The 15,212-nt window shown below is 31.4% G+C and overlaps 1 protein-coding gene across 2 annotated transcripts; it reads left to right on the top strand.

Annotated features, from left to right (window-relative positions):
* Nucleotides 1–5,339: 5,339 nt before the first annotated feature.
* LOC114402483 lies at nucleotides 5,340–14,623 on the top strand. 2 transcript variants are annotated; one of them, XM_028365080.1, is made up of 14 exons: nucleotides 5,340–5,712; nucleotides 6,076–6,145; nucleotides 6,601–6,651; nucleotides 7,132–7,400; nucleotides 7,482–7,556; nucleotides 7,647–7,705; nucleotides 7,839–7,974; nucleotides 8,492–8,588; nucleotides 8,698–8,764; nucleotides 10,575–10,673; nucleotides 11,010–11,099; nucleotides 12,344–12,498; nucleotides 13,776–13,877; nucleotides 14,009–14,623. In XM_028365080.1, exons 4-14 carry the CDS (start codon nucleotides 7,148–7,150, stop codon nucleotides 14,151–14,153), a joined length of 1,278 nt encoding a protein of 425 aa, XP_028220881.1. In that variant the 5' UTR covers nucleotides 5,340–5,712; nucleotides 6,076–6,145; nucleotides 6,601–6,651; nucleotides 7,132–7,147; the 3' UTR covers nucleotides 14,154–14,623. The 2 variants fall into 2 exon arrangements, with proteins under 2 accessions (XP_028220881.1, XP_028220880.1); XM_028365079.1 differs by lacking the exon at nucleotides 6,076–6,145 and having other exon boundaries at nucleotides 5,341–5,712.
* Nucleotides 14,624–15,212: the final 589 nt, after the last annotated feature.

Below are 15,212 nucleotides of genomic sequence, written 5' to 3'. Positions count from 1 at the left end.
CTCTCACGTGGAACGTTTAACATCCTTGGACGGCGATTAGTCGGTGCCCAAACAATAATCTTATATGTTAAATTAATTAATACTTCTATATACTAGCTCCTTCTATCAACATATCAACTTCAATCGCTCTTCAACCTTTGAATAAAAACATTTTTTGTAGATCGATAAATGTCATTCAATAAATAACATTTCAAAAGCAAATATTTGGCTCCCACTCCGTGGATTCTCATCAGCACAACATTATCTCAAAAAAAAAAAAATACTGTCTTCCAAGATATATAATCAGATAATGATCCCGTGTAACCAAAATTACTTAAAACAAACATAAAAAGTGCATGGGGATCCCTTGCCTTATAATTTTTGCATTGTGTATATAATTCCCTTACTTAACTTGAGAGTCTTGTTCTTTAGCTCTCTAATTTAAATTTTTATTTAAGTATTCACATTAAGATTTAAGAAGGTAATCCACACAGTAATGCATGCTTAAACACGTTGACATGCTGGAACGTATAAAAGATATAATAATATGCTATTGCCGTTTAATTAATTAGGTCCTAATTTCTTAATTACTATATATACAAAAAAGTTATATACTAATGAGAAAATACTAATATATTTAATAAACATTACTACTTTACCCCATATAGGCAGATCTGTGAGAAAAAGATTAATTGTATGTGAAATAAAAGTCTTAAGATACTTCTTGATTACACAAAAAAACCACAATAAAATAATATAACACTTCTATTATTGATTTAATTGGTTAATTTTCAATTTTTTTAAATTGATTTTATTATTTGGAACGGTTTATTTCGGTATTCTTAGTATTAAGAATATAAACAATTTCTATATATAAACCAAAAAATTTCTTAATATATATAAAGAATCATATTATTAATATAAATTAATGATAACATCTGTACTATTAATTTAATTTTTATTGAAAAAATATATCGACAAATTCGCAAAACCAACTCTTAATCATTAATATTATGATTTTCTTTTTATTGTAATTCTTGACTCGAGATATTTTCGTGTTTAACTTATGATGCATTTAAAAATATGTTTGTTGTGTGAATCTATGATTGTAATAGTATTATGTATCACCCTAAGAATTTTCATATATACTTGGACTTGGTGTTGGTGGGTGGCATAGAGCCATCTAACTAATTTGAAAATGTATTGACGATCATGCAACGATCATAAATAGGAGAGGTAGAAAGAAAGACACAAATAACTATAGTTGGACACTAAATTCACCGACATGAATAATGACATCTTTTGTTTTTTTAGAGTAGACATGAGTAATTTGACATGAATTTTTATTCATGCATTTTCCCCTTAGTAATGTGACCGGGTATCTAAGTGACATAACTACTCATAAGTGATCAAAACATACATGTAACTTGCATCAAAGTAGGTGTTTGGGGAAGTGGTGACAAAAAATTACAAGATTCTTATTATGAGATATTAACCATTTTCAACATCATTCATGGGATCACTATATATGAGACAAACCGGGATATCATTTCTATCAAGGCAATCATGATATACAAGAAGATAACTAAATACACAATCATACTAATTATAACTTGTCACTTCCCAAATCTAACATGTATATTATTATGAGGCATAGCTAAGTGACGAGACATAAACAATCATTGTAATTCTTAAGAATTAGGATGATGATGTGTTTTGTGTCTTTTATTTGCTTTCTAATTAAGGTTTAAATATATATCTTTTTCTTGTAATTTAGTGTTTTTTTTTGTTTTTTTATTGAATTTTTTAATCCTTATAAATTATGTTTATTTTGTTTTTAGTTCTTGAAACACTTTAATAGCGCTTTGAATAGTGGAAAAATATTATCTAAAACATCATAAGGATGAGAAATAAAAAAAAATATAATTTATAAGGACTAAAAACAAAAAAATATTAAATTGCAAGGACTAAAATAATATTTAAACATCTAATAAATATATATCTTATGATTATACTTATTATTTGAGTTAACAAAATTGATTTTAAATTGATTCAATACTCATTTTTTTTAAACTTAGCCTCTTCGCCTTTTAGGTGAGAGGATAGAGGTTTATATATGTATCTTTTGGATTGAGTTCATTCCTTAACTTAATCATAGGAATCTGATCATAAAGATTCAATGTTCACCTTATTAGTCTTTTCTCTTTTTAGGCTTGAGATTAGAAGATCGTATATTTTGCAGGTTGAATCCATGTCTCAACTCAATCACAATACTCCGATTCGATTCAAATCTCACACCAATCCAATCCCATTCATAGTCATTGTAGGATATGGTCTCACACGCTCATAACAACTCAAAGAATAAGAGATGTAGGGATGTTGCAAGAGATGACAAAGAAAATAAGAAAACATAGTGGATAGTAGAAGGATAACTTATACTTTGAATGCTTTGGTTAAGTTGTCTCGAATCATAGAAGAAACCTATACCAAAACATTTTTAAAAGTATAGAAGTTAGTAATACAACTTAAATAATATAATTTTTTTAGTCTAACGCAAAAATCATCTAAAGTTATTTCTAACTTGAATTAGTTGTGAATCCAAAATTAATTTTTCAACATAAAACTTACGATTTTGTTAAAATCTAACATGAAACCAAATATAAATGTGAACATATATTTAAAATTATTTTATCTAATATTTTAACATTATTATACAAAATTTAACATGAAACCAAATATGCAGTAAATCAAATTACTAGTCACATTAAAATTGCATTTCTTATTTGTTTTGTTTTGTGAAATCTTATTTAAATAGATTAATAACACATGTTTTGATTTATACTTATACAATAAGTAAAAACGTATTTTATTAAAATATTTTAATCTTAATGAGTTTTAAATTTACAATATATATATATATATATATATATATATATATATATATATATATATATATATATATTAACTTTACACGTTTACTTTAAAAAAAGTTATACATACTAACTGTGAAAATCACACTTCATTGTCATGTTATCTTTTTTTCATGAAAGCATTCTCATTTAAAATTTTCTTTTGTCACAAGTGACAAATATATCACAATCAATTATAATAAATCATTTAATTATTTTACTCATTCTTTTATCATTATCATTTTCATTATATAAGAAAGTGACAAACGTATCATAATTAAGACACATTATATGTATAACATTAACGGTATTAGGGTTACATTTTTCTTCACAAAATACAAATTTTATGACATAAATTTAACAGTTGAGTTTTTGGAAACATAAATTATGATACACATCCTATGAAAGCATTTTTTTTATACTTCGACAAGAATTTACACTAGAACAAAAAAACTAATGGAGACTTATGCATATTACTCGATCCGTCTATCACATGATGAGGAGATTATGATATTCACTTTAAGTATCCATACTCTTAATTAGTCTTAATAATTTTTCCATTTTGATTTTACCGTATATATTTCTTGTGACGACAAATTAAGAATGATAAATATCTGCTACCGAACACATAAATCAGTTGATAAAGACTATTTTACTTATTAAATATCTCAAATTTTAGTCCTTAACTGCCCTGAAAAATTGGAAACAAGTTTTTTCGCACCTGTCGAAAAGTGATGTATAGATACCAACGGCCTTAAAAAAAAGGGAAAAAAATTAAATATATTCAAAAACAAAATACGAAAGCAACAGAAAAGGAAAACAGTACTGTAATTGAGTTCTTCCAACAAATTCAGGAATAATAATAAGTTTTTTCTGTAGAATTATTTAAAAACACAAATTGAGGCAGAGTTTAAGGATTAAGCTTGCTATGGCTTGAAGTTTCAGTATTCATCATCGTAAATTTGAGTCTAACAATTTGGAAGTGATTCACGTGTTTTTTTAATGCTGTCAATCCCCGCACTTCTTTATTTATTGACGCCGACCGCCAAGAGTCAACAATTTTAATAGTTTTATTTTTAATTTGACTTTTTCATAAATATATAATGACTATTATCAATTAAAAAATTAATGACTCAAATTTTAATAATTTTATCATTTCTTTTATACACATGCTTTTTTTTTTGTGCTTATACTCCCATGTATTTATTATAATTTTAGTCATTAATTTTTCAATTAATAATTGGTTATACTTTTTCAAAGTACAATTCACAATTTTGAAGAAAGATTATTTTTCACCTTGTAGAAAAAGTGATAAACATATCAATGTAAGTATAAAGAAAATATAATTTTATCTTTTCTTAATATTTTAGAAGAAAATCCTATTAATTCAAGATAAAGAGTTAAATTCTTGATCGAAAGTATGATATAATAATAAATTAATTCTTAAAAAATGAAAAATATAAATTTAATTTCTGAATATATAAAAAATGATAAATTAAAAATCTTGTCATTAAATTTATGAGAGAATCTTATTAGTAAATTGTAACAGTTAAAAGTCAATTTAATAATAAAGTTTTTTTAATGATTAATTTTACATTAAGTTGTAAAGTTAAAAAATTAATTTATGATTAAATTATCTTGCATGAGTAATTTGTTATATTTTTTTATATATTCAAAAATTAAATTAATTTTTTTTATTTTTTTAAAATTAATTTATATGTATTTTATATTTTTAGGACTAATTGAAGTATTTATTGAAGGGGCCGATGATGAAAACAAGTAAAAAATTATTGGTATTCAAAAACACGCAGCTATTGCCTATTGGGAATAGACGAGGATCGGCTCTTAGGTTTTATTATGACCTCACACTTGCATGCAATTGAAATTTCTGTAGACCTAATCTTCATATATAGTACCCACTTGTAATTTTTATATTAAATATTTAATACTATTTATTTCTAGAAGAAAAAAAAAAGAAGAAAAAAGACTGAGACGGCAAGCAATCCCATTGTGTGTATACTGTAGGAATTGACAGTGTGGTCACTTGCCACTCACGGACAACATCACTTGCCGTTTCTTAAACAGTTAAAATAATATATTATTTATTTTAATTATTTAAAGAATATAAAAGTATTTTTCTAGTTTTTATAAAATCATATAGCTATTTATTTTGACCAATTCCATCTCTTAAATTTATATCTTAAGACTCACGTTAATAAAAAAAGGTAGGTAAAATAGAAAATATAGAAAAAAAAGGACAGAGTAAAACCAGCTAGACACAGCACAAAGTAGAGACTGAGAATCAATGGAGGCTTTAAAAAGTGGTTTTGCAAATCTGCGCCATTTAAACGCAATTGCTGCTAACACTATAGTACTTAGTAATTAACAATTAACAATAATATATAAAGCCACCTAATGCAAATGTTAATGGTAATACCATTTTTCTAGTTGTGTTTGGCTGCTTGTGTTACAACTTACAACTTTGTTGGCTGTGTCGTACACACACACATATCTTATTCTTATGATGTATGAATAAAAACAAGCAATATCCCAATGTTCCACAATAATAATTAAAAATGTAATTGTAATTTTGTTCTCAAAGAAAGAAGACTCTGTCTCTGTCTCTGTATCTGTCTTTGTCTCTGTTCGTCTCGCTGAAGGAATCGCTTAGGATCACATTCTTTTTCAAGTTTAGTTTCTGCTTCTGGCCACCTCTCAAGTTCTCTGCTTTTGTTTTTAGGGCTCCTTTGGTTCTGAATTGGATTGGATTGCAATTGGGTGCCTCACCCTGTTTTGCTCAATTGCTGCCACTCTACCTGTTCATGTAAGATTCATTAGCTGCATCTGATTCTCAATTGGATGTCTGGGTGGAGGGTGTTTTTTTTTTTTTTTTTTGGAAATGATAAATTCAGTTGTAGAAATTGTTCTTCTTCAAAAGAAGTGCTTTTCTGGGTTGGAGATTGCTTTGGATTATATCATGTTGGAAAATCGATTTATTTTATGTATTGGGTTGAATTCTGACAAAGTTTTTTTTAGGGGGGTTAATCCAAGATTGTGTAATTTTTCATTAACCCAATGGAGCATTTTTCTCATTGCTATAAAAAAGTTTTGAACTTCAAGCTTCAGTTTCCATTTCCGAAACTTTTTTTTCCTCATTAACGTTTTCCTGATTTATCGGTGGCTTTAGTGACAGTGGTTTGAAGCCGTGACAAGACACGTAGCTTCATCGGTTACTGCAAGGAAGAGATAAAAACAATGCAAGTGTTCCTTTGCGTTTCTGCAATTGTTGCTTGTTTGAATTTCTTTGGAAACCCTTTACTCACAAGTCATCATTCTCATTCTTTGCTGAATTTCACTTGCTATCTTCTTCAATCTCATGAGCCAAAACCTTTTCCTTGAAGCTACTTTGCCTTGAGGAAGTTCTCATTCTGGTTGATGTTTATGTTTTGGTTTGTGTTGTTGGTGTAACGGTGTGCACGGGAGTGTTACCTTTTTTTTTTTTTTTGGTATCGGGAGTTTTATGTTACCTTTTAGTTTCACTATCACCATGCATGCCTGTTGCAATCTTTTGAAACCTTTTCCTTGTCATCACAATGAAGCGTTGACACGGACCTCACTTGTCATGTCTCATGCGGTTCTTGTGATCTAATTGCTTTTATGTTTATATTTTTTTCCTCAATCTCACGTTTCTCCCTGTGAATTTTTGGCTCAGAGAATTGCAGAATTTTGACCTGACAAGTGAACTGCCAGAGCAAACGACAAGGTTAGTTGGATAAATCTTTGGTGCTTATTTTTAATTATGTGTTAAGATTATGGAATGAGGAAAATAAATAAAGAAATAAGAATCATTAATGCTGCTGAAAATGGCCAAATAAAAAATAAAGGAAAAATTAATGCTGCGGAATAAAGTTTATGCCAAGTTTAAAATAACATGGAGAGTTCTTGTACAACTTAAAATGTAATGTTGCCCTCGAGTAACCTACTACCACTCCTTTGTTGGTTGACATTTAATTACTCATGTTGATGGTTTTTCTACTGTTAATTTCCCTGTAAATTGTGAGTGTTCTCTAAACTTTTTGAACTTTGATTGATGAATAGTCATCTTTGTTTCTGGAGTGTATTTGTGGAACTGTTATCCCCATAAATCTGTGAAGCTTGATGTCAGAGACAATAGAAACTCGTTGTGTGCACATAAACACAATACTCTTGGTGGTGATTCACTGTGTCTTCTTTGTATCATCAGGTATAGTACTCAGGACATGGGCTGCTTCGTGTCCACTCCAAAGGATTCTGGTGGAAATAGAAGGAGGCCAGGGAGTATTGGGGAGGTTTCTGTGTATGTTCCTGGTCTAAGAATTCCTAAACCTGTTGATTTTGCACAGTCACTTGGTGATTACTTGTCCAAAAATATAGTGGAACGCCTGTCTGCTCTAAGAACTCGTATAGTTGTAATGGCTGGCCAAGAAGGTCCTACAATTACAAGAACAAAAAGGAAAAGTGCCACCCAACATGGTTAGTGCTAGCAAGGATGAATCATTTTATAATGAACTAGTTGCTCAAATTTAATGATGCATCACACAATTTCATCCTCAGGAGGTTCAACACTGGCTGATCTTCAGCAGGCTCTTGAAGACTACTTGCTTGTACTTTTGGGATTAGTTGAAAATGGTAAAGCATGTTTTAGTCCATTTGTATTTGATGGATGTTCTCTCCAAAACATGTCAACCTCCTGATTAATTGCTTATCTTTACTGTGCAGGAAGCCATTTACAATACAAAGTACAATTTGCTTGGGTGAATCAAGAGGATGAAGCAGAGGTAATTCCTATTATTTTAATGCACATGTTTATGCCTGTATTTGAATGTTTATTTTTATACAAAAGAATGCTGATCATTTTCTGTCTGCTCTGCTTTCTTTTTTTGTTTGTTGGTGCAACTGACATTTTTACAGGAAACAACCATGTCTAATGCTTGGTATGAAGTGTTGTCGGTTTTGCACTTGATGGCAATGCTATTGCTGTCACAGTCTGATTTATTACTTCTTCCTAGAACATCCACTGATGGTCATCAGCCAAAAGTATCAGAAGGTGAGTAATAAGATTATTCAGCACATGTCAACATATTCCTTGTATAACTTGCTCCATAATCTTATTTTACATCCAACAACAAAAATACATTTGATCAAAATAATTCCAATTGGAGACACAAGTCAGTTAATCTTGTTTCTGCTTTGTGTGTATGTGATTTTGTGGTTCCATGGACTCTGTTGTCTTTAGTTATTAGTATTTAATTTTTTTTTTTTTTTGTTCTTTGTTCTTTGTCTTGTCTTGGTCATTGCATATGCAGTAAATAATTCTTCACAGTTCTGTGTTCATGTCTATTGATCATAATTTGGAATGGATATTTCATCTTCTTATTAACAGAATAATACAAAATTTCTTGTAATTTTTTTCATCTGTTGGTTATATATTGTGGTAGCTGATAGACTAGAAACAGATTTTTATTGTCTTATATGCTGTGTGTTTCTAATGATGTTGCTTCATCGACACCTTTATGTATATTGTTCCTACTGGGAAGTTTGAACTTTTGGTTAATTACTAACAGAAAGCAGACGGGCTTCTGTTGATATCTTCTTAAAGGCAGCTGGGTATCTTGACTGTGCTGTAAGGCATGTTCTTCCACAGTTGCCTGGCGAACTCAGGTTTGTACCCATTTAATACAATCAGTTGATTGTCACACAATTTTGTGTAATCTAAACAATCTTCCTTATTTTTTTGTATTACTCCTCTCACTGTTGGTTCTGATTTTAGGAGAAATTTACCAGTAGATCTTGCAGAAGGAGTTCTTCGAGCACTCTGTCTACAAGCATTGGGACAGGTATTCATATTTTTGCCTAGCAGATAATTAAGAAGTGAAAACCTATCACATTTAATGGCTAAACCAATGTGTCTCATAAGTCATAGACTCATAGCTCTATTTAGGCAAACTTCTTGTCCATCATTCTTCTTACAAAGTTATGTTGTGTATTCAAGCAAATGATTAATAGAGTTAGCTTGCTACGGTTTATTTATGTATTTACTATTAAAATTGGAAATGAACTAGGGCTAACTCGATCTCAAAAGCTAGTTCAAAGGAAACGATTGCCCAAGTCATTATAAATGATCCTTTGCCCATTTACTGGGACAATGTGGGATCATAATACATTCCTGTTGCACTCAGTTGGATATTTGGAATGTGGAGTTTCCAAGAGTGGACATTTTCTAGTAGCCTAACGCCAAATAGGCTCTAATATCAAATCATGAACCAACTATCTAAAATGCTTAAGTTGTTAAATGAAGGCACTTGACTTGTGTTGAGAATCAAGAATTTAATGTATAATGATGTGATAGGATATGATATCTGATTTAGAGGAACTGAATGTCCTCTAATTATGTGTAATCAATACTACCTATCTATATAAACAACCTCTGTAAGGTCCCATTGACACACGGTTTACAAACTAATATCCCTCAGTTTATCCTATTTTACATGGTATCAGGCCTATCATAAACCCATTGATGGGCCTCCTGTGTTTGTCACACTACAAACAGATAGTCTTGAGTGTGAGGGAGGATGTTGGAAAAGTCACCTAAATTGTGGTCACCCTTAGATAGAGCGGTGCGTTGAAAGTCCCATATGGCGGTTAGCCGTGGGCAAAAGGGAGACATTTTGAAATCCCACATTGATTAAAGATAGTATCGAGATAGATTATATAAGTGGGGGGTAATCCTTACCTAACAAGCCGGTTTTGTAGGGTTGAGTTAAACTCATAACTCACTTATTGTCAGGTTGAGTGAATCACAACAATGTGAGGCCATTCACATAGATCTTTTTTCTTTTTCCATTTAAAATCCATTACCATTCTTCAGTTTAATCTTCCACATTAACAAGGTCATTTCAAATTTTTTGGTCTAGCAGATTTCAGATCTTTACTCTTTTAAAAAGTTTATGGAAATATTCTGAATAAGTGGATATATATAAATTTGCTCATAAGTTAGGCTAGTCATAGAAAAATTGTCACTCAAATCTTATTAAAAAAAAGTAATAGAATTTTTTTGCATGTTGAATAATAGAATCTGAGAGCAATGTGTTGAGTTTTCAGCATATTAATACATGCCTTTGTTGCCATAATTTAGGAAAGGAATGAACTGAAAAGGTTGTAAAAGTAGTGAACATATTGTTCACTTGAATTGAGAGCATATGTGTTTGACATTTTAGTATTTACACAATTTCAAGTCAACTCGTAGTTCCGTTGATATAAAAAAAGGTAAATTTTATTAATTGAGGGTGAAATTTAAATCTGTGAAGGGATTAAAATGGGGACATTGTCTGATGGTTGCAATCATTTCGATTGAGTTCATTGTCTAAATTCCTGTAGATTTTGTGTTATTTAGCATATTAGCTGAGGAGTGTCAGGTCTAATGATGCATTGTTTCCATTTAAGAATATGTGTGATTCAAAATCATCATATTTGTGTACATGTGACTCTCCTATCTGGGGTGGGAGAATGCCACGTAAAACATTAACTACATTGCATGGAAGACTGGACAAGGGGACTGTTCAATATATAGATATAGATACCTTTCCCACCCCATTTCTCATATATCTATTTTGGGTATACTTGTTTATTTACTTGTTGTTTTAACAGGGTGTAGATATTCAACTTGGAATGGCAATTGATAGTACCAAAGCCACTCTTGCAGTGAAGCGTAGACTTGCATGTGAGATGGTGAAATATTGGCAACAGGTACAAATGCAAAGTTTTCATTGCATGTTTTTTAGCAGGGTTTTTGTTCTGTCGATGAACTTTTGGTTTCTTTCTAAAAGGATTTCAAGACCATGTAACTAACTTGTATCTGTTATTTCTCAATTTATCCTTTGTTTTATTTTTTCTATCTCCAATTTCTGATGTGATCTTCAACTTGTTTCTCTTGATTCTAAATCTATAGCCTTTTTCCCCTAAGACAAAACTTTGTTTCAATTCTATATACCGTGTAAGTGTATGCATGTGTGTGCATTAGCATGTTAACATGAATGCATTTAACTGACAAACATTACTTTATTTACACTGTTCATTTTGCAGGCTCAAGATAATATTATGAACCTTCCATTAGCAAATGGATGGGGTGAAAAGCATTGTCTTTTTGTGAAATGGAAGTATATTGAAGCGAAGGTTTGCGTTTTTTCTCCCCAGTCATTTGCATCTTGCTATTTAATTATTATGTATTAGTATATAGTAATACAATTAGAGTGGAATTTGCTGAATACTGGCTGCCTTTTGACTATAAATGCAGATGAAGTATAAAATGAATCAAATTAATAGATGGTCCACAAGATAAAATATGAAGTTGGTGTTGAAACTTGAGAAGTTGAGGAGATTAGATCTTTATGTTTCTTAGGGTACAAAGATTAGTTGGAAGTGGACAATTGGTTGATTGTTCATAACTGACCTGTTTTTGAGAAGAGGCTGAAATCTGAAATACTTGTTCAAGCTGATGGTGACGTCTTTGAAGAATAAAAGAGTATAATTAAATATTTTCTAAATTCTAATGATAAGTGATGCCAAATGCCCTGATATCCCTGGACCATAATATTATAATTGCAAACCTTTAATACACATTCTAATAACCTAATTACATCTGGTAAATGAATTAAGAGTGCCCTAGAATTGTTGCTGATGTTGTGCTCCTCAATTATATTTGTTAAGATATCCCACATTGATTATGAATATAGCCAAAATATTCTTTACAAAAACTTGGGCAATCCTCTCCTCTTACCTAGTTATTTAGAGTTAGGCCTAGTCCACTCCTTAAAATGGTATAAGAGCTTATCCAATCTTGACATTGAGTCACTTGCAGCTGTCAATGTTGCAAATTTCATGCTCTAAATGTCCAATCTTGGGCGTGAGGGACGTGTTTTAAGATGGCTTACATTGATTAGGAATATGGTTAGAATACCCCTTATAAGACTTGGGCAATCCTCCCCTCTTGAGCTACCTATTGAGAGTGAGGTTGGCCCAGTCCATTTCTTAACAATATTATTGGTTTTCTTGTTCTGTCTACTGTATATTATTTACTTTTTACCCTTACATGTTATTTGCATATTGTGTGTGTTTGGGGGGACAACATTCTCTGGAAGAAAAATCTCATTGAGTTGGTAGTAGGTTTCAGCTTGGCCAAGGAAATGAGCACCTGTTTCTGTTTTTAGATTCTGACAATATTATGCTGTCATTTGATTTATTCTTATGTTTTATGCCCTTAATCTTAATGAGACCTTGAACAACACATCTACTGGTGTATATGGTATCTTTTTTATTTGAGTGTACTCATGCATAATTCAGGAACAAGTATGGAAGAAACGTTTAGCAGAAGCAAGTGATGTCAAGTTATTGATATGCTTATTGTAATGATTTTCTAGGCTGCAGCATATTATTATCATGGATTGATTCTTGATGAGGGAAACACGGAGAAATCTCAAGGGATGGCTGTAGCTGCTTTACAAGCAGCGGATGAGTATTTCAAAGAAAGTAAGAAGTTGTGTGAAGCATTCAATGCAGCACCTCCATTGTCAAGGTTAGTCATAATATTCACTTATACAAAGTGATTTGTTTTTATGCTGTTATGTTATCATCCTCAGAAAATGAGTCATGCGTCTTCCATATAATGACATCATGTTATATATGTGCCAATTTCCATTAACTGCAGAGTAATTTCTGCTTATTGCATAATTGCTAATAGCACAGGCATGTGTGTGAAGATAATAAAAGGAACACTTAAAATGAGTGGAATGAACATGATGCCTATGTGATTCTGTATGGACCAAAGACCTTAGTCTTATGTCTCCTTTAGTCTTTTGTCTCCTTTTGAGAGAATTGCCAATGTCTTTCATGACACTTTTTGGCACGTCAAGTTCTCATGCCTTTAGCAAATAAAATGTGGACTAAAATTCCTTAGCTGGTGATATAGGTATGCCTGTTTGAAACTTTGAGCAGCTAACTGGTTATTGCTAAGCTTGGGTCATTGGTGAGGTTTGGTTCCTGAGTGTTGTCTTGTTTATTTGCTAATCTGTAGATACTTTCTTCCAGTTTAGGCATGGGTTGATTCACAGAGTTCAGTATGTGCTTGTTTCATTGCTATCTATTTAGCCAAGTGACATATGAAATGATTATATACTATTGTAGCTAGAAATGTAGCAAATGTCATTTTTATTTTTGTTGTGTCAACTATAGTCCATGCCAGTTTTTGTGCCCGCGATTTGATTGAAATTGTGAAATCTTTGTGATTTTTGAGTACTCAATAAGTTTGGTCTTTGTTTCACCTCTGAAAGTAAAATGATTTTTTTCCCTCATTATGGAACTCAGTAAAATGATAGTGAAGAATAAAAATTGGAAATTATTATATGTTGAAGATCATAATAAACCTTACAATATTTTAGCGATACCTTCTGATATAATTATTTATTTATTTGAATAAACTTAGCAAAATATATTAGGGTTTTGAATGAAGTTATCCATTCCCTCTTCTTTTCTCTAGAATGTAATGCAGCACCTTAAGAATCTCAAAAGGTAGTGTAGTTTTCCACACCCCTTTCTTGTTGAAAGACGGGGTCACCACTAGACCGGTAGGCATAATGGCCTGTGTACTTTAACTCTGGCACGAGCATTCAATATTTTTAAAGTTTTTCTCAGGCACCTTTCTCATTGCCCCTTTTTATGAGCTGAACCTAATCATTGAGATCTCAGAACGTAGTTTTGATTCTTTATCATCTTTTAAGTTCTCTTAAAAGAAAATAGTACTTTTGGTGGTAATCTTCTTTTTCATGGTCCATCTAACTGGCAGTCATGGTGCAGAAATCCACCACTTTGGGGGACTATGAAATATCTTTACGAGAAAATTCCTAAGGATACCTCAAGCAAGGTGCGAATAAACCGTGATCTGTACTCCTATGAGAGGTAAGCATTAGTGCATTAGTAAATTGTTTTAAAATATCATTTCATAGTTGATAATGATTCTTGCTTAACGAAAAGTAAAGAAGTTGAAGGACTGATAAAATCATGTGTTTTGTTGTCAACGCTTATTACAGAATCATGGAGACAGCACCAACATTGCCTGATTTTGCCTTGGCTTTGAAACCAGATGAATATCAGCTTCCTCAGGTGGATCCCTCTTGGAGAACAGAAAATGTGAAAGGGGGACAAAGTGGTGCCACCAACCATGTCAATGGATGACAAACGAAAAAACCTTGTAAATTTGCAGATGTCAGCTTATCAGAAAGAAGGATTTCAGTCAACTTCAAGCTCAGAAGGGTGATTTTGCAATGCTTGTCAATGGTAGAAAATTAACTACTTCTGACTTTGTGTCTCCTTTTCCCTTTTTTTCTTCATAAATTGATTCCCTCCCATCCTCCTCAATATTTGAAAAACGGCCAGCAAGTGGAAATAGAGCTTAAAGTTGTGTTCAATGTGAATTGTCTACTTGGGAAAAGAAAAAGGCTTCCTTGCCTATGCCCAAATAATATATATGATTATTACTGCTTTGTTTTCGCGTAAAGCCAGTCAAATCCTCCATTTGTCAAACCAAGTTGTACAAGTGATTGTGTGTATAATTGACTTGTGCATTGCAGAGAAAAGATGGTTTCCTTTAGGTTGTGCTAAAATTCAAAAGAATTTTAAATGCAAGGGAATTTATGACGTGTTAACAGCATCTACTCGACATTTTATCAAACAATGGTGTACCATGATAATCAAACCCGTCTATGTAGAACTTGTATTTAGTTCTGATTAATATAATTAACACAATTGAAAACGATGTAGAAAATAAATCAATTTCAAAGTTGAACTTTTTTAGAACTATTTCGACCTTATTGCTTACCTTGTCTGCATATCTATGATGAAACCCTTACCTTATAAATTTAAATCGCCTCGTTATTTTCTTTGGAGCTATCCAGTAAAGTGATGCTTAGAAAATTGTACTATTGTAGATAAGTGTCTGGTTTCTTTTAATTTATTGGCAAATTGGTTTGAGATTAATCATCCCTCAAATTTTGTTGAGCTCGTGCTTATTACGGTTACAAAGCACTTAAGATTAATCACTTTTTAGTTATACTTACATGTTGTTGATCTGAGTAGAATTGGATTCGATTCTCTTAGAAAAAAAGTTAGGAGGCAAGACTGACAAATCAAGTTTCATGATGGAGCAAAACTGATGATACTCTACATCAATGTTAAAACTGATATTTATTTTGAGTTTGTTTTTATGTTAAGCTGATTGATGAAGTGTCGTAATAC

This window comes from Glycine soja, chromosome 20, assembly GCF_004193775.1.
Source record: "Glycine soja cultivar W05 chromosome 20, ASM419377v2, whole genome shotgun sequence".
Lineage (NCBI taxonomy): Eukaryota > Viridiplantae > Streptophyta > Magnoliopsida > Fabales > Fabaceae > Glycine > Glycine soja.
The sequence above is the reverse complement of the archived record's forward strand: the minus strand, read 5'-3'. Positions and strand labels throughout refer to the sequence as shown.

Bases quoted from the DNA above. Each gene is read 5' to 3' on its own strand.
- LOC114402483 (XM_028365080.1), top strand. From the start codon at position 7,148: ATGGGCTGCTTCGTGTCCACTCCAAAGGATTCTGGTGGAAATAGAAGG. The intron at 11,100-12,343 runs GTTTGCGTTTTT...ATGATTTTCTAG, and splicing joins GGAAGTATATTGAAGCGAAG to GCTGCAGCATATTATTATCA. The intron at 13,878-14,008 runs GTAAGCATTAGT...CGCTTATTACAG, and splicing joins GATCTGTACTCCTATGAGAG to AATCATGGAGACAGCACCAA.